At 32.4% G+C, this 24541-nt stretch overlaps 2 protein-coding genes across 8 annotated transcripts in view; one reads left to right on the forward strand and one right to left on the reverse strand.

Annotated features, from left to right (window-relative positions):
• Positions 1-5813: 5813 nt before the first annotated feature.
• On the forward strand, positions 5814-7553 carry LOC134697993 (uncharacterized). Its single transcript, XM_063560280.1, has one exon. The coding sequence runs from the start codon at positions 5814-5816 to the stop codon at positions 7551-7553; it is 1740 nt and encodes a 579-aa protein (XP_063416350.1).
• Positions 7554-11224: 3671 nt separating this feature from the next.
• LOC134696993 (serine/threonine-protein phosphatase with EF-hands 2-like) overlaps positions 11225-24541 on the reverse strand; it is a 68535-nt gene continuing 55218 nt past the window's right edge. For 6 of the 7 annotated variants that reach the window (XM_063558988.1, XM_063558990.1, XM_063558987.1 and 3 more), the window contains 9 exons: positions 22921-22957; positions 22036-22185; positions 21140-21220; positions 20679-20864; positions 19530-19678; positions 19083-19189; positions 17977-18146; positions 16106-16190; positions 11225-14249 (listed from right to left, as the gene is read on the reverse strand). In XM_063558988.1, the coding sequence (XP_063415058.1) occupies positions 13846-14249; positions 16106-16190; positions 17977-18146; positions 19083-19189; positions 19530-19678; positions 20679-20864; positions 21140-21220; positions 22036-22185; positions 22921-22957 (1369 nt within the window). In that variant the 3' untranslated portion in view covers positions 11225-13845. The remainder of the gene's footprint in view (positions 14250-16105; positions 16191-17976; positions 18147-19082; positions 19190-19529; positions 19679-20678; positions 20865-21139; positions 21221-22035; positions 22186-22920; positions 22958-24541) is intronic. The other variant, XR_010103044.1, reaches the window with a different exon arrangement.

The following is a 24541-nucleotide window of genomic DNA, read 5'->3' on the forward strand; positions in this document are numbered from 1 at the left end:
CTAACAATATAACCAGACTATTTTTATATTTGTTTCAATCTGTGATATAAATTATTTTAAAATCATATGCAAGATAAACAAAATTGTATGCTGGTCATTTTAAATTAAATTAAATTAAAATAATTTTATGATTTTGTAATTTTAAAATTATACGGATAATTATATGCTGGTCATTTTGAATTGATTGAATTTAAATTATGATTATTTATTTTATTCCCATGCATTTTAGTTTTCATTGTGATATAATTTATTTTAAGTTTTTTTTTGGTTTTAAATATGTATAGACTGTGACAGTACTGAGTATTTTTCCTGTTGTTAAATATCTAACATGCCCATGATTGTTGTTACTTTGGTGTGTGTGTTTGACAAATCGTGTCTCTGAATAATTTATGTAAATTGATGAATTTTGTTGCTTGTGTTTGGGTACATAATGTCTTTCTATGATTAGTTGGGGTTATTTATATTAATTACTGTTTGTTAGCATAGCCATACGTAGTGTGTATTTTCGCCATGCAAGTTTATTTGGAGATATTTTGTGCAATTGATGACAATTTATAATTTCTTCATGATACACGTTCGAACTTATGTCGAAACACTACATTTAAATTAATCACTAAAATATTGTTACAGTCATGGACGTAAACGGTGATTACAGTCATATTCTCCATATTAACCTTGAATAATAGCACATATCCTTTGTGTTTTATTTGTCAGTATCAATCAGTTATCATTTTATTGGCTGAATTTTAACAATATCAACACAGTTCTGATTAACTTTAGTTTTTTTCCCATGAATACCCAACAATTAAAAAAAAATTTTAAAAATTGTATATAGACTTGCCCGAGTTATAAAAACCTTGATTTCAATAATTAATTTTTATTTCATCTTCAATTTGAAATTATGTGAAACAATATCACATCTTTTCGTTTATACATTTACATCCATGATCCTATTTGTACTTTGTTTTAAGATATAACTTTTGGTTTGTTTTCTTCCAAAAACACAGATACTAAACTGGACTATGTGAAAAGCAAACCATAATTTATGGCAATTTAATTTCATTAGCACGTTCACAAATGCACTCGTAAATTTTATCCAGAGAGGATAGAGTTCAAAGTGTATACGACATATTAAATTTATTTAAACAAATCTTCAGTTAATCGCCAAATGACAATAATCTGCTAATTTATTTGTTTATACACTAGTATTTTCTTTTACCAAGGAATTGTATATTTTAATAATACTTCCATGTTTTTACCAAGTTACACTTTATCTTGATCTCAATAATTTATGTTAGGTGTTGAATGTCGCTGTTTTTAAAGTTAACATACTATATCTGGAATATTTTTTTTTTATTTTTATTTATTAATATTGTATGTTTGTGTTTTGCTTTCATGATATTTTATTGTGATGAAATAAACTTGTGTTAAATAAAGACAAATGTTGTTCACATCAATTTTATCTTAACCATGCATGGGTACACAATGTAGTTGAAGGATCTGTGTCTAATTGAGGCAAAATAGAACATTAATTTTCAATATTCCTAATAATGAGAGATGTGTCAGGATGTCAAAAATCAGCCGGAGGAAATGGAGACAGAAGTATTAGCTAACTCCTCCCAAGTTAACAGAAGTATTAGCTAACTCCTCCTAAGTTAACAGAAGTATTAGCTAGCGCCTCCCAAGTTAACAGAAGTATTAGCTAACTCCTCCCAAGTTAACAGAAGTATTAGCTAACTCCTCCCAAGTTAACAGAAGTATTAGCTAACTCCTCCCAAGTTAACAGAAGTATTATCTAACTCCTCCCAAGTTAACAGAAGTATTAGCTAACTACTCCTAAGTTAACAGAAGTATTAGCTAACTCCTCCCAAGTTAACAGAAGTATTAGCTAACTCCTCCCAAGTTAACAGAAGTATTAGCTAACTCCTCCCAAGTTAACAGAAGTATTAGCTAACTCCTCCCAAGTTAACAGAAGTATTAGCTAACTCCTCCTTAGTTAACAGAAGTATTAGCTAACTCCTCCCAAGTTAACAGAAGTATTAGCCAACTCCTCCCAAGTTACTGATGTTGTTTATTTTGTATTTGAATCATTGATGAAGGTCTGAAACATATAGAATAAAAAACTATGAGTGTGGACCTTTACCATCAACGCCATAAACCAATAGAAAAAAAATATGTTTTAGTTATTTTCAGTACTGAGTTGCTATATGATCATCATTGGCCCTTGATTATAACAATCATGCAAACGGCAATATTAAAGTGTGTACCGATGTTCAAATCAAATAAATCTACTGAAAATACAAGGTAAATAAAAAAACTTGGGGAATTGTATGAACTACATAAATATCTAGGTTAATTCGACCTTTCATACGTTTTACGTATACCTAGTTCGTCTGATGGGAAATGGGTCTGATGGGATATATCCATTCGTACCAGCTACATGAACATCTATATCTGTACATAGATTTGAAACACAGAAAGAGAGACAAAAATAACAAAGAGACATTCAAACTCCAAAATTAAACTGACAATGCCTTGGCAACAAAAAAGATCAGAAGACTAAAAACAGTATGCACATTAAAACATAGAAAACTAAAGATTGAGTAACACAAACCAGCAGCCCTCTATCAAAGAAATCATGATAGGGAAACACAAGCACTGGAAAGTCGTATCAACCAGGAGATATAAACTCCACATGCAGGCGCTGTTGGAATGTTGCTACATAGAAATCAAAAGTTCACAATAGGGAAGCTAAAATCATCTCTGGTTAAGTTTTTGTTCTCAAACGACCCTCATAGTGAATTTCTAGATGACAATCATGATATGAGACAGATTTAACTGTAGTCTAATATATGTTTTATTTCAAATGCTATGGGATAGATGCGTTCAATAATCGCCAAACTTTAACTGATTATTTAGTGAGATGAAATCGTTTATATAGCAGAATGTGAAGTAGAAGGATCATGCTAGCTTCTTTTCATTATTATGAAGAGGAGCACAGTTGATTCCAATGGGAATACTGATAGTATTTATGAACGAACATGAAAAATCATGCACAAATCAGCATTATAAAATCAGTATAACGTTTTGGGTTATCAACGTTTAGTTTTTGGGCTAAAGACTTCGAGTTATAATTGACAATTATTTGGTTGGTAATTTTTTCTGACGTGGTGAATCTGACCTTGATTCCTATTTCGTGGTTCATTTATTAAACAATGAGGGATCGTACTTAATATTTAATTTCTCCACCAGAACGCCGTTTATATATCTATGATTGGTACGCAGCTAGAATACTAGTAACATGTCAGTTTGCCATAGTTCAAAGTGACATGAACCTCATTTTCATGTTTCATTAATCTTCTTTTTTTTGTCACATCTTTTAAAGCTATCCCACATGTCTACTCTTCGTCGGCATCGTCAACATTAAAGTTCTACCTCATTTATTCATTTACGTAACTACAGGTCTAGTATACGAGAGATAAATTTAAATGTTGAACCCGATCAAAGTTCATCTGAAATCCTGTTAGATGGAACTCGTTAGCATCAGCAATCGTCTAAAGGGATGGAAAAACCCGACCCTTACCGTAGGTTAACTGGTTAAGCTTAGGGCCAACCCAACACATGTAACTTATAAAACAAATTACGTTACAGAAACGACTACAAAAGAAAACCCGTCAACGACTTGAGATAGAGGTAAACACAAAAACTAAACCACGAGGACAACATATGACGCGAAGGCCGATGAAGTTGTTCTCACCTAAGTATCCAACCAAAATTGAGACTTGGAATGTACGAACACTGTATCAAAGTGGAAAGAGCTTACAGACAGCCAAAGAAATGGACAGATACAGTATTGAAAGTACTCAAAGAAGTAAGATGGAATACGTCTGGCATGATAACATTGAACCATATACTCGGGTAACGCAAACGCCACTGATGCTCATGATAAAGGGGTGGACTCGTGCTTACTAAAAAGGCAAAGCAGTGACGGTGAGTCTCTCTTAGAATAGAACCATGTGTCATCTTGAATAATCACCAGGTTTGACACATAATTTCAGAAAACGACCATAATTCCAGGTTTACTCACCAACAAATAATGCAGATGAAGAAGAGAAAGATTACTTTTACAACTCTCTGCAAATAAAGGCAGCAGTAGTATACCCGGCGTTGTTCGAAAGTCATAAATCGATAGAGAGAAAACAATCCGGGGTACAAACTTAAACTGAGGTAAGTACATATCAGAGGAAAACGACGAAACAACAGAAACACTGAAGTTCAACAAAAAAAAACCAACAATGCAACATACAGAGATAATATAACAACTGCCATTTTCCTGACTTGCATGGTACAAGACATATCAAGATTTAAATTGTGTTTGAACCCGGGTTTGCGGTTAGCCAAACCTTGCGCTTTTATGGCAATGTTAAGTATAACATTTAATGACAACATTACATGACAGGAATACAGTATAAAAAAACGAAAGAACATTCAGAACAGAGAAATACACAAATAAAAATTACAATAGGACATTTCGACATGCTAGTGATAGTTATCAAGGGTACCAGGCTTATGATTTAATACACCATACGTGCGTTTCGTCTACACAAGACAGCAAACGATTGTAAAGTTCTGTACCAAAACGAGACATCCTCATGATAAAAGGAGACCTCGATGCAAAAGTGAGTACGGACATGACAGGGAGAGAAATAGAAATGGGACCAAATGGAATCGGCGAAATGAATGCGAACAGTGAAATCTTTGCTGATCTTTGTGCTATAAATAGTCTGGTAGTACATTACCTCCCATAAAAACTGTCACAAAGTTACTTGGGTTTCGACGAATGGAGTGACAGAAAATCAAATAGACCATATCGCTATAACGCAAAGACGGAGGTCATCTCTATAAGATGTGCGAAACCTAATCATTGCAAAGATACAACTAAAACTTCTTCCAACAAATAAAAAACAGTCTAGAAGAAAGAAATTTAATGATGATTAATTCAAAGACCCTAAAGTAGTTTAAGACTATCAAATTCTGCTCCACAACAAATTTATTCTACTTGAAAACCTGCATGATGGCGAAACTAACATCAACAGAACATGGAAAATGACCAGAGATTCTATTGTTAACTCAATCATGTGAAGAAACTGTCGGTTATCTCCAACAAAAACTACAAGCAATTGATATCAGAAAATACATGGAAAACAGTTAACGAAAGACGACATGCGAAAGCAAAAGTTCTAACTGCTATAACTAGACAGCAGAAAAAAACAGACACATGAACAATATAGCAATAAAGATAAAGAGGTGAAGAAAAGCTGCAAACAAGATAAAAGGAACTTTGTAGAACAACTACTACTACTTTCTATATTAAAGCTATGTCATGGAAAGACATCACCCCAAGCCTTTGTCTTCAAACACAAAGACTATAAAATCCAATTAATAAGAACAAACTGCCAAGAATCCTGAAAACATTTTTGCTACTTACACTTATATTATCAAATGCCATTCATCAAAATCCAGGACCCATAAAATATCCATGCACAATCTGTGATAAATCAGTCAACAGCAACCATAGAGCTGTGTCATGTGACAATTGTCAACTATGGGTTCACATCAAATGTGGTAACATTAGTCCAGAAGATTATAACAAATTGAGTAAATGTGAGAACATAACATGGTCATGTCCAAAATGTAAAATAATTTTAACTGGTACAACAATCGAACAAAATAAGCATACAGAACCAATAGTAAACAGCAAAAACAACAGCTTAAACACCTCCAGTACATCAACCGGAAGTGATAGATCAGAGATGAATAATGAAAATGATAAAGGATTACTTACCATACTTACAATGAATTGTCGTAGTTTGCGAAGTGAAGCTAAACGAAACATGCTCCAGACAATAATTGAAACACATGAACCACACATAGTTCATCTGCAAGAAACACATCTTGACAAAACCATATCAACAGCAGAAATATTAGACCCAGAACAATATGAGATAGTTCGTAAAGACCGAATAACTGAAAAAGGTCATGAAGGCGGCGGCATAATTAATGCTGTACGTAAGAACATTGTATGCAACGGAGAAGACACACTAGACACTAACTGTGAAATAGGATGGACAAAGATACAACTGAAAGGCTGTAAAGCCCTCTACACTGGCTGTTATTATCGTAAACCAGATAATGAACCTACACCATTACAGAACTTGAATACTTCAATTAGTAGATTAACGCATTATAATACTCTGCCTAACATAATACTTACTAGAGACTTCAATTTACCAGAAGACTCAAATGGAGGATACGCCATCAAATCAAGCCATAACTATTCCATCGAAATAAATAAACTAGCATTAGACATTGTTGAGGAACACTGCTTGCAACAACGTGTCACAGAACCAACCAGGGAAAAGAAAATTCTAGATCTTGTTCTCACAACTAATGAAAATCTAGTACAGAAAATGAGCATTACTGATGGAATGAGTGATCATCAGATGATAATTAGAACTGCCAATGCAAGACCAAAGGTAATTAAGAACAAGCACAGAAAAGTCTATCAATATAAGAAGGGAAATATGGAAAAAGTTCAAGAATATTTGAACAGCAAATATGAAAACTTCAAGGAGAAGTTAACAGAAATGAACATCGAAGAGTACTGGACTCTATTTAAAACTCACCTTTTTCAAGCAATGGACCTACATATACCATCCAAAAATCTGACATCGAGATTTAACTTACCTTGGGTGAATCAACACATCAAGAAGATGATACGTAAAGAAGAACGACTATATAAAGTTGCAAAGAAATACCAAACTAAAGAGCACTGGGATAAATTCAAGCAATATAGAAAAGCAGTAAAGACAGAACTTGATATATCACATAAGAAGTATATATTTGATATGTTAGAAGTAAGTCCATCAACATCAGAAGCTTCAACAAACACACAAGACCAATACAGAATAGGGAAAAAGTACTGGAAATACATCAAATCTAAAAAGAGAGAAACAGTGGGAGTATCAACACTCAAAGTTAATGGAGGAATATTAGACAACAGCAAAGGAAAAGCAGAAGCACTTAATGCACAATTTCAATCAGTATTCACGATTGAAGACTTTCAAAGCTTCCCTAAGATAACTGAAAATGAAACATCAAAAATACCAAGTCTACACATTAGTACAGAAGGGTTAATCAAACTATTAAAGGGAGTGAACCCAAGCAAGGCAAATGGTCCAGACAATATATCGTGTAGAATATTGAAAGAGTGTGCAGAGTCAATATCACCATATTTACAGTTAATCTTCACCAAAACACTAAAAGATCAAAGTGTACAACAAGACTGGCTTATTGCAAATGTCATCGCACTATTCAAGAAAGGGGATAAGAGTCAACCAGTCAACTATCGACCAGTATCCTTGACATCAGTTCCATGTAAAATAATGGAACATATTATATTTAAACACATAATGAACCATCTGAGAAGTATACTATACTTGTGGACTTCCAGCATGGCTTCAGAAGCAAAAGATCGTGTGAGTCACAACTAGTCATAACAGCAGAGGATATAACTAGAAATCTGGACAATAACCAACAGGTAGATATGCTCATATTAGACTTTAGTAAAGCATTCGACACAGTACCACACCAGCGATTGTTGAAGAAACTAGCATCATATGGTATCGATGGAAACATACTTGCATGGTTAGAAGCTTGCAATTGGCTGACACAAAGAGAACAACAAGTCACACTGGAAGGAGAAAGATCAAGTACTGCTAAAGTAACATCTGGCGTACCACAGGGAACAGTTTTAGGACCATTGCTGTTTCTCATATACATAAACGACATCGGGAATGACATAACATCAAAAATTCGACTGTTTGCAGATGATATCCTACTCTACCTAGCAATCTCGTCAAAGGATGACTGCAAACATCTACAAGAAGATCTCGACAAAATGGTAAAATGGACAAAAATTTGGCAAATGATATTCAATCCTTCAAAATGCTATGTCCTTACAATAACCAAAAAAAGGAAAACCATCAACTTCAACTACAACATCAATGGTCATATCCTGGAATCAGTTGCATCAAACCCATACCTAGGGGCTGAACTCACCAACACCATGTCATGGGACAAACAAGTTGACGAAGTTGTCACAAAAGGAAATAAAGCACTAGGCTTCATACGAAGAAATGTTGGATCATGTCCAGAGGAAGTTAAAAAACAAGCCTATCTTGCACTTGTCCGACCCCACCTTGAATACGCTTGCAGCGCATGGGACCCTCACCTACAAAAACATATTTATCAGATTGAGATGGTCCAACGCCGTGCAGCACGCTTTTTCAAAAGTAATTACTCAAGAGAGCCTGGAACAGTAACAACTCTTCTAGAAGAATTAAATCTAACACCACTAGAAATAAGAAGAAAAGTAGCTCGTATAACACTCTTTCATAAAGCCATCCATGAAAGAGTTGCTATACCTATTCCAACGCACATTATAAAACCAAGAAGAACGTCGAGACTCCATCAACCGAACATTAAAAGATATGTACAAATCAGGCCAAACAAAGATATCTACAAATACAGCTTTTTCCCTAGGACCAGAGACTGGAATAAACTACCAGATGAACTATTAGAGATCGAGAGCAGTGAGGAATTCAAGACCAAACTCACCAAGCTCCTCTGTAGTGGCTAGCAACACAGACAGTCGATACTGGTAGAAAACGTTTTTAACCTGCACCTGTATATAAATTTTTAGCACAATTTTGGAACCATTGGTTGTAAATATAGAAAGTTTATTGTCATGTTGGAGGACGTCAAAAGTTAAACTATACTTGAGTGATGGGTCAAAGTACCCTTTTCAAGTGACGACATAGCTCCGCTATGTCGTAGATGTAGATGTAGATGTAGATGAACTAGCCAACGAAGCCAAAGCCGTCTGTAGCAAGGGAGACATCAACATCCTATGCAACTTATAAAGCATTTAAAAGTGGTAAACAACCAACTTCAAATACATGATATTTTCATGTTTAGAGGAGTGCTAGCACAAAGTTAAGGATATCTACAACCTGAGACTACTTTAACACATTGTAGTCTCAGTTACAACCAATGTCAAATATGTACTAGTACTCTTATACGGATCAGAAACCTGAAGAGAAACAGCTGCATGTATCAAATAAATCCAAACGTTTGACAACTGAGCTGAGCAAAATTGGGAAGACATGGAAAGAAACAAAAGAAACAGCCATGGGCAGGAAGAAATGGAGAGAAACTGAAGCTGCCCTATGCCCCCCTTTGGGGCGGAGTGGACTAATTCAAGTCACTGATAAATGCGATACAATAAGAAAATGCCTGTACCAAGTCAGGAATATGACAGTTGATATCCATTCGTTTGATGTATTTGAGCTTTTGATTATGGACTTTCCGTTTTGTATTTTCATCAGTGTTCAGTATTTTTTAATGTTTCAATTTTGGGATTTTACTTTTTACATACCTAGAAAAAGACTACAGACACCAGACATATCATGACATACATTAATACCAACTTTCTTATATGCCTTGGTGTCATAAATTTACTTTGTTAACACCTCTCGACCACTAAGAAAAATTGTCCTTTTATGATATAAAGCAGTATTTGTGAACAAAGTACTTATTAAATAATTTACAATCTGTACGAACATTTCAACTCTGTAAAAGAAAACAATACTCTGTAACTCTATCATGTTAACTCTTTCTTAAAAAAGAAACTGATGTCATGCTTCATAAATTTTATTACATAAATTAAACAATACCTTATAAACAACACCATATTTGGCATACTGGTATAAAATAAAACCAACAAGAAATATGGAGTAATATAACATAAGGGTGCACACACTGAAATACTTATCATTGATATTATGTTGATAGTCCTAAATATAAGGCATTATTACAACTGTCACATAAACTTAACATTAACTAGGAAAACTATACATTGACCAATGAACCATGAAAATAGGGTCAACCATCAAGGTCAGATGAACCATGCCAGGCAGGCATGTACAGCTAACAATTCATCCATACAAAAAATATAGTTGACCTATTGTTTATAGTTTAAGAAAAACAGACCAAAAAACAAAAGCTTAACACTGAGCAATGAACCGTGAAAATGAGATCAAGGTCAAATTAAACCTGCACGACTGACAAAGATCATATAATATTTCCATACACCAAATATAGTTGACCTTTTTCATATAGTAATAAAAAAAAAGACAAAAAAAGTTAACTACAACCACTGAACCATGAAAATGAGGTCAAGGTCAGATGACACCTGCCAGTTGCACATGTACACCTTACAGTGCTTCCATACACCATATACCATATATACTATACCTATTGCATACAGTATAAGAAAAACAGACCAAAACACAAAAACTTTAACCACTGAGCAATACTATCTTTTGATGAAAATCGATTTACCAAATTCATTAATGATGTTTTAGATTTACATATTAACTTTTACATCAACACATATTTTAAGCAATATATTTAAATAATACATGAACCAAATGGCCTTACATGCATATCCATAATTTACAACCTTGTGCATTAAATATATAAATGATAAAATCACACATTTCAAAATGGTTTAACCTTTATTGTACCTAAAATGTTGATTTTAATTGTCTTATTAATTATTATCAATAATAAAAATCTAATTAATTAGTATCCATAATTAAAATCTAATTAATTAGTATCCATAATAAAAATCTAATGTTTTTTTTAAAAAGATTTTGTATGCTTTATTTTTGCTGACTTCGAGCAATATTATATAAAAGATAAAATAAGGTCAATTAATTTTCTTATGAATTACAGCATAACAGATAATTCATGCATTATGAGATTTAAATGTGTATTTCAAAAATTAAAAGATATAACTTAAAAACTTTGGAGGCAAAACATGTGCACATGAACATAAATTAACCCTTAATATTTTACAGAAGAGAAATGTAACAATTATGATCATCGTTAAGCATCATTGGCTGTTTTACCTTTTGACATTTAGTGTCATTGGGTGATTCAACTCTTGACTATATGTCAATGGCTGTTTTAACCTTTTGACTTAAAGTGTCATTGGCTGTTTTAACCTTTTGAATTAAAGTGTCATTGGCTGTTTTAACCTTTTGACTTAAAGTGTCATTGGCTGTTTTAATCTTTTGACTTAAAGTGTCATTGGCTGTTTTAACCTTTTGACTTAAAGTGTCATTGGCTGTTTTAATCTTTTGACTTAAAGTGTCATTGGCTGTTTTAACCTTTTGACTTAAAGTGTCATTGGCTGTTTTAACCTTTTGACTTAAAGTGTCATTGGCTGTTTTAACCTTTTGACTTAAAGTGTCATTGGCTGTTTTAACCTTTTGACTTAAAGTGTCATCGGCTGTTTTAACCTTTTGACTTAAAGTGTCATTGGCAGTTTTAACTTTTGACTTTAAGTGTCAATGGCTGTTTTAACTCTTAACTGTAAGTGGCATTGGCTGTTTTATCTTTTGACTCTAAGTGTCATTGGCTGTTTAACCTTTTGACTTAAAGTGTCATTGGCAGTTTTAACTTTTGACTTTAAGTGTCATTGGCTGTTTACACTTTTGACTGTAAGTGTCATTGGCTATTTTAACTTTTGACTTTGATTGTCTTCTGCTGTTTTAACTTTTCACTTTAAGTGTCATTCATTGGCTGTATACACTTTTGACTGTGTCATTGGCTGTTTAAAATTTTGATTGTAAGTGTCATAGGCTGTTTTAACTTCTGACTTTAATTGTCATCTGCTGTTTTAACTTTACACTTTAAGTGTCATTGGCTGTTTACAATTTTGACTGTAAGTGTTATTGGCTGTTTTAACTTTTGACTTTTAGTGTCATTGACTGTTTTAACTTTTTACTGTAAGTGTCATTGGCTGTTTTAACTCTTGACTGTATGTGTCATTGAATGTTTTAACTTTTGACTTTAAGTGTCATTGGCTGTTTTAACTCTTAACTGTAAATGTCATTGGTTGTTTTAACTTTTGACTCTAAGTGCCATTGGATATTTTAAATCTTGACGTAAGTGTCATTGGCTGTTTCCACTTTTTACTGTAAGTGCCATTGGCTGTTTTAACTCTTGACTGTACGTGTCATTGAATGTTTTAACTTTTGACTTTAAGTGTCATTGGCTGTTTTAACTCTTAACTGTAAATGTCATTGGTTGTTTTAACTTTTGACTCTAAGTGCCATTGGATATTTTAAATCTTGATGTAAGTGTCATTGGCTGTTTCCACTTTTTACTGTAAGTACCATTGGCTGTTTTAACTCTTGACTGTACGTGTCATTGAATGTTTTAACTTTTGACTTCAAGTGTCAATGGCTTTTTTAACATTTGAATAAGTGTGTCATTGGCTGTTTTAACTTTTAATCCTTTAGTTTTCATTGTATAGATTAATACCTGAATAAACCTCTGATTAAATGAAAAGGGTATGTTTTATTAAAAAGAGTGTTGACAAGGTGTAATGAATATAATCAAAGAAAGTACACCACATCTTCCTATATCTACTTATCATATGCTTAAATCTCAATATAATGCTCAAACTTAAAAGATTGATTTTTAGAAAAATAGTTCATTAAAGTATTATATATTTATAATGAGAAACTGAATATCTGTGTCCTTTTGGATCCACAAGGTAAGGACATTCATTGGTTACAGTTGTTATTGGCTGCATCCAATCAAAAAGCACTTTTATGTATAAATTTAGAAAATGTAAATAAACACATGCTGGTTGTGCAACAAGTCTTTACTCCCAAAACATATTACAATATTTAATGTCAAAACTTCTTAATCAAATTGTTGGGACTCCTTGGTATATTACTAGTGCAAATTTTGGAATGTCAGAGTATATTTTCAGTTTCTGCTTCACAAAATTTGTAAACACTACACACTTTATCATTTGTACACGTCAACATTGAGGAGAGTTCAAGTGCTGTCATTGGTCAAGAATGAAGTAGTCCAAATGGGTGTGACATTAAAGATACATGCAGCTTCATTAATTTTTCAGTTTAACAAACACCTATTTGTGGTTTGATTGCATTTTGCAATGTCTTTGTTTTTTTCAATGCTTTATTCATAGCATAATGTATGATAATGCCATGCCTGTAATTGTATGTGAATCAACAAAATTAAACATGAAACTGTTGCTTTTGATCATATTATATGGACAACATATGTTAAATGCCTCTATTAAGTATACTTTTATTTACAATACATTGGAAAAGTAGGATAGGACACCAACTTTTTTATTACTAAGTTGGCATAGGACATCATTTTTTGTTCAGTCAGAAAGCCATAGGGTTGTAACTTTTATTAAATGTTTTTATTTTTTGCAAGGTCCTATGTGACGATAAATTTTGACCGGTCCCTTACTACCGATAGATAGCACAGCATTATAATCACAAGGTTTTACTTAATCTGCCAAGAGTTGATAAGAAGGACAGTCAGTGGATTGTAACCCCTGGCTAGCAAAGATAACAAAAAAAAGTGAAATAAAATAGGGAATGTGTCAAAGAGAAATAAAACAGCAGAAGTCCACCAAAAGGTCTTCACCACAGCAATTAAATTTCACATCCGAAGGGGGGCTTCAACTGGCCCCTTAACAACAATGTGTACTAGATTATACTCCTCATACGACTTAAAAACTGATTAGATGTACAAGTTCTACAAGAAATGGTATAAACCATCTAATGCATCATGAGTCCTTACAAGGATGTTTTCCATTTTTTTCACTTAATTCTTTTTAATATTCTAGGTATGCTGATTTCTGTAAATTTTCATTTAAATGTTTTAGTCACATTCTGAAAGTTCCTTTACTGAATTGTCATTTAATATGTGATTGTCTCTATTACTAGCAGAAATTTCAACAATCTCATTTAAACTTGTTCGTCTTGAAACTTTGCGAGAAACTTTTCTTGTCATGTCCGTAGGAGACACATTGACTGATCTAATACTCCCATTTACTGAATGAAAATCTACTGACTCATTTGAATCCATACGTCTTCTTGTTCGATTTATACCAAAATGGTCCACAATACGAAAAGCTTCCAGAAATTCATTGAAGTCAATAGATCCATCTTTGTTGATATCAATGCTGTGGGCAATGTCTAGAATGTCTCTCTCTGGAACCTTAAGTCCTTGATGTTTGATTAACATCTTGATTGTCTCTTCAAATTCTTCCATAGAAATTTGACCTGCAGAAAAAAAACATGTAGTTTGTCAGCAATCTTATTGCTTTGTTTTTAAATGCCATTTCATTTTTTTTTGCTTCTTTACAAATGTAATTACATTTCAGAATATATTTAAAGAGAACTAAACTTTTAATTTCATTAGTGAAGAACTATTTTCATCATTTGTTGCTTGTTACCTCATCATACAGTACTTTTTATCTACCATATTAATTTTCAACCATTACTACAAATACTTGGTCAAAATATGTAAAATGTACTATATGTACTACTTTACAGGATGTTATTTTTTACCATGCCTGATTTGGTGGTACAAATGTATAACATCTTACAAATTCAGCTCAAAATGATGCTAAGGGCTGTCTAAAATTGCAGTAAGGTGAGTTTATGTCAACCTATTCAAATGCACCACTGTGGCTTTCAGATGAAAGCAAGGTTCCTTTGCTTTTTAGTGTGTTTTTTGCTTTACATGTCCTGATTTTGTATCATAGATGAATAGCCAGTATCCTTTGTATTATTATATTGTTTGGTGCCCCAAAAGACATGGTTCATGTCTGTCCTATTTCTTTTTTATGCCCCACCTATGATAGAAGAGGGGCATTATGTTTTCTGGTCTGTGCGTCTGTTCGTCCCGCTTCAGGTTAAAGTTTTTGGTCAAGTTAGTTTTTGATGAAGTTGAAGTCCTATCAACTTAAAACTCAGTACACATGTGTCCTATGATATGATCTGTCTAATTTTAATGCCAAATTAGTGTTTTGACCCCAATTTCATGGTTCACTGAACATAGAAAATGATAGTGCAAGTGGGGCATCCGTGTACTATGGACACATTCTTGTTTGTAAATTGTTTGGTTATAAATGACCATAAGTGATCTCTTTTGATTTGTTTCCCTTTTCCTGTCAGGGCCTTTCATAGCCAACTATCAATATGAGGTTTTCTTTTTAACTTTGGTGAATAATTGTCTCATTAGTGAAATATTAGTGGTATTTTTAGGAAAACAATATACTGTGAAAGTACTTTAATTCGTGGGTATCAATTTTCTTTGTTTGAGCAATATTTACATGTTCGTGGGATTTTAAATTGGTGGATTTTAGTTTTCTAAAAAATATAATTAAAAATTAAAGACTTTAGAAAAAAAAGGCTACAAATATTCTGGATTTCGGAATTTGCAAAGTAAACATTGACATGTGTAAATCGTAGTGATAACACTTATTAACCCATGACAGAGTGATCAACAGATTAAAGACCATCAAAGGTGTTTATTAGGCCATAAACCTGTCAACTAAAAAAAACAGTAACAAATGCTATGAACATATCTTGAATTGTCAAATAATTCTTATCAAAATCAAGCCCAGTATGAAATTATAATTTCCATTATGTTCGAGAACTATGAGGATATAAAATGACCACTTTATCATACTAGCAATATCAATACCGGAAATCTGACTTTCATCGATCAAAAATACTTGTTAAGAGAATAAAAAGATCAATAGTTGTAAAGTTTAGGTTATGGGTATAATCTAGCATGCAGTTGTAGTTCTGTGACTGTTATAAAAGTATTCTCTGATTTGGCGTTATTCAATATATTCTCTAAACCTATCGCTGGATCTTTCCATGTCTTGATTCAATGAACAAGGGTTGTTTTATTTAGTTGGACACTTAAATTCGTGGATAAAGTCGGCCACGAAATCCACGAAAATTGGTACCCCACAAATCACAGTACTTTCACAGTATTATACAGTAGATTCTTCTATTAAACTTGTTCAATAATGCATTAGAAGAAGTTTTGTTCATTATTTAGGCAATTGAGTGAAAATTTGTTGAATAACAAGTTTCCATGAAAAATTGAAATGATAACTAACCAGAATTGTCTCTATCTAAAATTCTAAATATAGTTTCTAAGTTGTCCTTATTTCTGTATAACATCTCTGTAAGGGTAGGACCATTCTGAAACAAAATATAAAGGAATAGTCATTACTATAAACAAAGTTCTAACAGAACATGATAAACCCATCCACAACCTTTTAGAATCATGAGACATAAGAGTCACTTCCAATTCTTAATTGCCATTCTATTTTTAACATGTTAAGTCCTGTAATTCTGTAACAATTAGAGTGAATGTTGTAAATATGGATTAAAGACTCAAATGAACAGCTTAGACAAAATGTTTCTAAACCCTTTCATGCCAAATGTATCCATTTGTCACCCTGATGTGCATGCTGAATGTATCCTTTCACACACCTGTGTAGCTGCTGATTTTTTTTGATTTTTTTAGATGACCACAGTGCAAACAGAAAAAAAATCATGTTTTTGATATGTTTCTTGGTCATATGTGCGTCCACAAATATAATGATAAACACCAAATGCATTCGATATATTATTATCAGGCGTAAAGACGTTGTCAAAAAATGTTTTTTCAACAATTGTAGAGAGAGAGAAAACTTGTGAAAAACAAAATGGTGGAATCAAAACAAATCACAGTTAAGTTTCATTTCCAGTTGAAACATGTAGAAAACTTAACCTCAGGTCATGAAAGTCGTTTAACATGTACCCAGGTCATGAAAGTCGTTTAACATGTACAGAAGTAGTGTATGTACATTTATTTATGAGTTGTGAATAGAATAGTTGTGAAACAACCTGAAATCGAGACTTTGACAGTTGTCAGCAGGTGCACGACTGTTACTTTTTTTTCTGACTCTCATTTGACAGTCAACCTTTCATGGCCGATTGGACCAGAGTATTTTACCATCATTGTAGACACTCTTTAGAGGCTGTGGTGCTACTGTTTTTATTTCTTTTCATTTAAAAGCTACTTGGCAGTATGAAGGTCGACAAAACAAAAGTCCAATTTCGTTTAAAATAGAACCCAATATTAGCGGATTATAAAAACATGTAAATCTGTCATTTGGCATCTACTGTAAAAGCAGAATTTTTCATGGAGGATTTAATTTCGTTTAATTCACCGAGAAAATATATCCACAAAATTAAAAAACCCACACAATTTAACCACATATAATACCACTTACATTTAAGGAAACCATGAAATTAAATCCCCTATGAGAGACATAACCAAGAAATTTTAACCCAACGAAAAATTAATGTTTCTACAGCATTCAAAAAGCCCAAAAATACAGAAGATAATTATTCCAGTATATCTATAACACAGATGATATTTACCCCAGTATATCTATGATAAGATGATATTTATCACAGTATATCTACTATAAAGATTATATTTATCCCAGTATATCTATATTTACCCCAGTATATCTACCATAAGGATGATATTTACCCCAGTATATCTATGATGAAGATGATATTTACTCCAAACAGGCTATTATTTGAACTTGGAATTATTTTTAATTACGGAATTTGCATAATTTCTTGTGTTTAAATTTTTAATAAATTCCATGTTTATTTGGTATTATAATCTTTTGAGCGGTTAATAACACTTTCCATACAATATATTTTGGTTAGATAGTGTTGTGCACGGCACAGTACATTCTATTGAAAATATACTATTTTCTTTGTAATAGAAAGTGTTGTGCGCAGCACAGAACATTTCAGTACAGAATAAACATGGAATTTATTAAAAATTTCAATAACAAGAAATCAAGCAAATTTCATAATCAAAAATAATTACAAGTTCAAATAATAGCCTGTTTCCAGTATATCTACCCCAGTATATCTATGATATTCACCCCAGTATATCTACAATAAAGATGATATTTACCCCAGTATATCTATGATAAAGATGATATTGATCAAACATTGTATGATACAGCACCATTTTGTCAGTACCGGGATCATCCTTGACAAGTTTTGACCTCAATGACCTCCAGGGTAAATCCATCCTCATAACATTTTCCATTACTTCACACCATTCTTTTACAGTTACTTTTCCTTTATAATACAATGACATGTAAAGTTATGGGGGAAATGAGGAATATTTTACAATACATATCTGTGGCTGTTGTATGCTGTATGCTATGGTTGTTTTTTTGTTAAAAAATGGTTAAAAATTGACTATAAAGGGCAATAACTCCTATAGGGGTCAACTGACCATTTTGGTCCTGTTGATTTAATTGTCAATCTTACTTTGCTGAACATTTTTTCTGTTTATAGTTGATCTCTATCCATAATAATATTCAAGATAATATCCAAAAACAGCAAAATTTCCTTAAAATTACCAATTCAGGGGCAGCAACCCAACAACAGGTTGTCCCATTCATCTTAAAATAACAGGGCAGATAGATCTTGACCAGATAAACAATTTTACCCATTGTCAGATTTGCTTGGATATTAATATAGATAGAGATAAACTGTAAACAGCAATAATGTACAGCAATTTGAGACTAAAAAATAAGTCAAAATGACCAAAATGGTCAATTGACCCTCTAAGAAGTTATTGTCCTTTATAATCAATTTTTAACAATTTGCATAAAATTTGTAAATTTTTACTAACATTTTCCACTGTAACTACACGGAAGAGTTCATTATAGATAGAGATAATTGTAAGCAGCAAGAATGTTCAGTAAAGTAAGATGTACAAACACATCACAATCACCTTAACACAATTTTGTCATGAACTGTCTGCTTTCTTTGTTTAATTCACATATACCAAGGTGAGCGACACAGGCTCTTTAGAGCCTTTAGTTTGGATAGTTGTCAAATTTGCAAGCATACCACATCTTCTTATTTTTGTTCATCTATTTAGCTTTTAGTGTATTTGAAATAATAAATGATCATATGCAGCATAATTTACAACAAGTGATTAAACCTTTAAAATCTGATTGAAATGTTTTAATGAAATTCTTGAAATAAAATAAGTAATCAAACCTGTAACAGACTTGTCATATTTTTCAAACTCCTGAACAAGCTGTGTTCTAGAAGCCAAAATTTTCTCTCTCAAATCTTGTATTGCTGATGATTCAAAATTACTCACTCTAAAAAATATACTATTTATCAAACCAAAGTTTATCTTCATCTTTAACTAAGAAGCTGACTTCTTAAAACATTTAACTATATTTTCCTTTTAAAATACATTTGATTACTAGTAGGAGGATTGAGGGCTAAAAGTACAAGTTTAAATCTTGACTGTTACAGGCCAACAAACTATTTATGTTTTAGCCCTGTTTATTGTTTGGCATTGTTAAAAGTTGATCATGTGTTGTTGTTCTGATAAATTTACTCTATAGAAAGTCAGGTAATGGTGGTTGGTATGGTTTGTTGCAGAGTCAATTATTTTTTTGTAGGTCCTGTAAATCTTTTAATGTACTGCTATACCTTTGTGTAAATGTAATTTTTCTCCTTGAAGCCTTTGTAGTGGAATACTGTACCAGGTTGTATTGTAGATCTCTACCCACTATTTTGAGATAAGCACCACGATTACTTCCATACTCATAGTAATTAGAGGCTGAAAATACTGTTAATACCTGTAATATAAAACACACAAATTATAAACATACAGCTTCCTTTCAGTAATGATATTTTGAATATTACCACAACATAACTTCCAAACTGAATGAAATAAAAAGTTCATCAAAAATATGTTTTGATTTCTTACTAATTCACCTGATCCCAGACAACAAGTTGACACTTTACTTGTTGTGGCATTAAGTTGTTATATGTATGTTATATGTATGTTATATGTATGTTATATGTATGTTATATGTATGTTATATGTATGTTATATGTATGTTATATGTATGTTATATGTATGATTATGCAGCTCTGGTTATTTTTCTTGCCAAGTTTGAAGAAGTTCTCAAACAGTTTGCAGCACAGGTGGAGGTTTAGTCTGGTTAAAGATAATAAAGGGATAATTATCATAAAAATTTACTATATGTGTCAAGATTCAAAGCTCAAGGTTAAAAGAAGGAATTGTCAGAACAAAACCAAAGATAGTAAGACATCAAGTTGCACTTTGTGAAGTGATGAATTCAAATAAGTTAAATTCTCCATCACAAATTCATCTGAATCTTAAACATTTCTATTGTTTACATGGCTAAATAAGAGGCAGATTATTAAGTAAACTAAACTTGTTTTGCTCAGAATATAGGATAATTTTCTGTGCTATGCATCATTTAATAAGATCACAAATATTACAAATATCTCTCTTAAACACTAATTTAGCTCATATCTACTGTAAATAAAATAAAACGCAGAATGTGTGGTGGTAAAAATGTACTTGGAAAATTATTCTAAGCACCTAGATTTACTGTAATTTTTAGTAAAAATTGACTATGCATCTTAAACTTAGGGGACTGACTGCAGATTTGTATTCTTCAAAACGATACATGGTAATGAAATAGCTACAGGTACCCTGCCAAACTATGAAAACCAGAGATATGGAGGTCCTAAAAGGTAACTTAGCCATCAATAAGATAGAAAGCACATTAAGATTAAAAGAAACAATAAAAACACTAGTATTACCTTTTGATTATGACAGAACTCGTATCCATCAGCTTTACATTCATGTGACCTGATAATACCTTGTAACTGATGTTTGGATAGGAATGCCTCGGTCACATTACATCCAAAGTAAACCCCTCCTCCTCTAAACGAGTTAGGAGTACAGCCCACCTGTGTTCGAGGATCACTCCACATTATATCTAACATCTGGAAAATAAACAAATCACATGACTTCATTGTGTATCTGAATTTATAATTATGATAAATGGTGTGATGTTCATCAGATATCAGGCATTTTAATTGTGACTATTTTGGAATATTATCTGTGACTGTTGTCCAGCAATATCTTGACAACTGAACCATTCAATTTATATAAAAATCCCTTTCGTTTTGTGCCTTAATACAATAATGTCTATATTTTGAGGGATGCTGTATTATCATTTAATTATTTACAGATATACTATATAAAATGTTGACTTTACCGTTTTCCATTCCATGATTTCATTTTCTGTTAACTTGGTTATGTCTCCATCCTCTCTGGGTGGATGTAGTATTGACAGGAACTGTAAACATAGACATATTGTAAAAGAACAACTCTACATTTATCAGGTGTACCTTAATTGGGTTCTAAGCAATCAGGATGACCTCTTTAAAATTTCAAAGTCAATTAAAGGTTTTTAAGATAAGGTCAAAAGTTTGTCAAAGTCTTATCAGAGAGATACAGGCAAACAGCTAATTTAAACGCAAACTTGAAGCAGATACTTTTAATATATTGTTTTTATTGTTAATTTTCATCTATTAAATAGGTGAATAGAGAAAGACAGAAAGACTCCTTTGATCTTCAGTTGTAGATCAAACCCTTGTCAATATTATACAACAATAATAAAAAAAACTGTCTTCATTCAACTTGGTATTTATCAATATTTGTTTTACTCATTTTTTTAAATCAGTAACAAATCCTATAAACTGTACTCAAAACACTCAATACTAAAAATCATACGGGTTCCATATTAGGAAGATGCCACATGTGGAGCCATTGTCGAATGAGACCACCTGCAGATTTTGGTGTGGTTTATGTTGAATGAGACCACCTGCAGATTTTGGTGTGGTTTATGTTGAATGAGACCACCTGCAGATTTTGGTGTGGTTTATGTTGAATGAGACCACCTGCAAATTTTGGTGTGGTTTATGTTGCTCAGTCTTTGGTTTTCTATTTTGTGTTTTTTGTACTATTACTTATCTGTTTGTCTTTTTCTTTTTAAGCCATGGAGTCAGTTTATTTTTAACTTTATACGAGTTTGAATGTCCTTCTGGTATATTTTCATCTCTCTTATTACACTTTGCTATGCATTGTTATACTCCATACTCTTGTTCTAACCTTATGTCTATCAATCTTTGCAATATCGCTGAGACTGGTTGTATCCGATATCCCACCATGCACCACCAATAACTTCCTGTCAATTAATGTTGCTATTGGTAACCAACTGAACACATCTTCAAAGAGCCTTAACACCATAGCAGCATGTGCCTGTAGCAGATCAATGATTAAAATGTACTTTTATAGTACATCAGGTAAAGTTACATCTATATAAGTTGTAAGTTTTGCATTATCAATAGAGAATTAAATCTTGGCTTTAATATTTTCAAAACTTATTCTATACACCAAATATAAATTTTTATTTTTCATGAATGAGTTATTACTATGGTTGACATGGAGTCGATGTAAATGGTGTCAATAAACAATAGGTTCTTACTGAAACATGAAATAATCAGCATTGTATAAGTTGTCTATTAAAACCAATCATACCGAGAAACCCAAAGAATCATCCAAAAGAATAAAGTGGAGAAAGACAAGATTGTCAAGCAGTAAATACCTTTATAGCATTCTATATCTAGTTTTTTAAATTCAACCAGAACAATTGATATTTATAGATTATCGTTGATCATCTCAACTCGATTGCTTTTCTCGCTTGAATCGGTATGGCGAAAGCGAGAAAAGCAATCGAGTTGAGATGACCAATGATAATCTGTTTATCACTATTTTACGTATGACGATGTTGTCAATTTTATTAGCAACGCCATGTGCCTCTAGCGATAATTTTCTTGTTCTGAAAGTGAGTAGTATAATATGAAAAATTATCACCAAAAAAAATCAAAGGAAAAATGCACAAAATAGCGATAAAAATAGTTTACATCTTATTGAAGATTTTTACTTGAAGTTTAAGGTTCAATTTAATGCAAGTATGATCTTATTTATACATACTGTATATTTTCTGTTGATTTCCTTCACAAAACCATACCTACAATATACAAAATGTATCAAAAACTTATTTCTTATTATAGTCACATCCTAAGTATAATGGGTAATTTTATTGTTTACAAAAATGAATACATGGTTTCTGCATACAGCTTAATTATCATTATCAAACTACTATAAATATTGTGTGCATTTATAATTGCGATTTTTAAAAAGAACATACAAAAACATGATATTTATTATTGCAATTTCAGAAAAAATCTGAATACAATATAGGTATCAAATATCAGAATGCAATTCTCATTATTGTTTAACTAAAATGAGTCATAAAAAAAAACTAAAGACTAGAATTGATTGCAAGTCGTTGACACAATTCAGTATAATTATGATCAATTTTATTTTTAAGATTTTTTGTGAAACTGATTCTGGACCCTTAAAAATCAACTTGAGGAGGTCCTGAAATAGTTGTGGACCTTCATTTATATTGAAGGATATCCAATTATAGAATTGTTGAGGTCCTTATCTCCCTCGAAAATTTTATGTTAGTATATTAGTTATAGTTTACTGTAATTATCCGTTTTTAGATGGTGACGTTCCCTTGTCACCATCTTACGGTGTTTATATATCTCAACTTGTACGATTCGCTCGTGTTTGTAACAATGTTTTAGATTTTAACGAGAGAAATTTATGTATTACTGAAAAATTATTACACCAGGGTTTTCGATATCACAAACTAGTCAAAACTTTTACTAAATTTTATCATCGGTATAAAGACATCATTCGTAAATATAGCTCAACATGCAGACTTTTTATACGTTCAGGTATTTCACATCCAATTTTTTATGGAAATATTCTTTATAAAGCACAAAGGTGTCAGTATTCACCTCAGAAACTTACAAAACCTTTAAATAGACTGATTAAGAAGGGATATAATTACGATACTGTTGTCAAGTCATTAAAGATTGCATATTTTGGCGTTAATATTGAGTCACTGATAAGGTCTTTGCGTCGGAACTAAACACATTTATTCTAAAAACAGTTGTTGGCATGACACGGGTTATGTTCTTCTCATATATGTTATGATGGTATGATACTAAACCCCTAACAGGAAGGATTGTGCCTGATGTTCATATGATGAAATCATAATCTTTCAGTCAGTTTAATTGAAGTCTGGAGCTGGCATGTCAGTTAACTGCTAGTAGTCTGTTGTTATTTATGTATTATTGTCATTTTGTTTATTTTCTTTGGTTACATCTTCTGACATCAGACTCGGACTTCTCTTGAACTGAATTTTAATGTGCGTATTGTTATGTATTTTTCTACATTGGTTAGAGGTATAGGGGGAGGGTTGAGATCTCACAAACATGTTTAACCCCGCCGCATTTTTGCGCCTGTCCCAAGTCAGGAGCCTCTGGCCTTTGTTAGTCTTGTATTATTTTTATATTAGTTTCTTGTGTACAATTTGGAAATTAGTATGGCGTTCATTATCACTGAACTAGTATATATTTGTTTAGGGGCCAGCTGAAGGACGCCTCCGGGTGCGGGAATTTCTCGCTACATTGAAGACCTGTTGGTGACCTTCTGCTGTTGTTTTTTATTTGGTCGGGTTGTTGTCTCTTTGACACAT

Source organism: Mytilus trossulus, chromosome 14 (assembly GCF_036588685.1).
Source record: "Mytilus trossulus isolate FHL-02 chromosome 14, PNRI_Mtr1.1.1.hap1, whole genome shotgun sequence".
NCBI lineage: Eukaryota > Metazoa > Mollusca > Bivalvia > Mytilida > Mytilidae > Mytilus > Mytilus trossulus.

Bases quoted from the DNA above. Each gene is read 5' to 3' on its own strand.
- LOC134697993 (XM_063560280.1), top strand. From the start codon at position 5,814: ATGAATAATGAAAATGATAAAGGATTACTTACCATACTTACAATGAAT.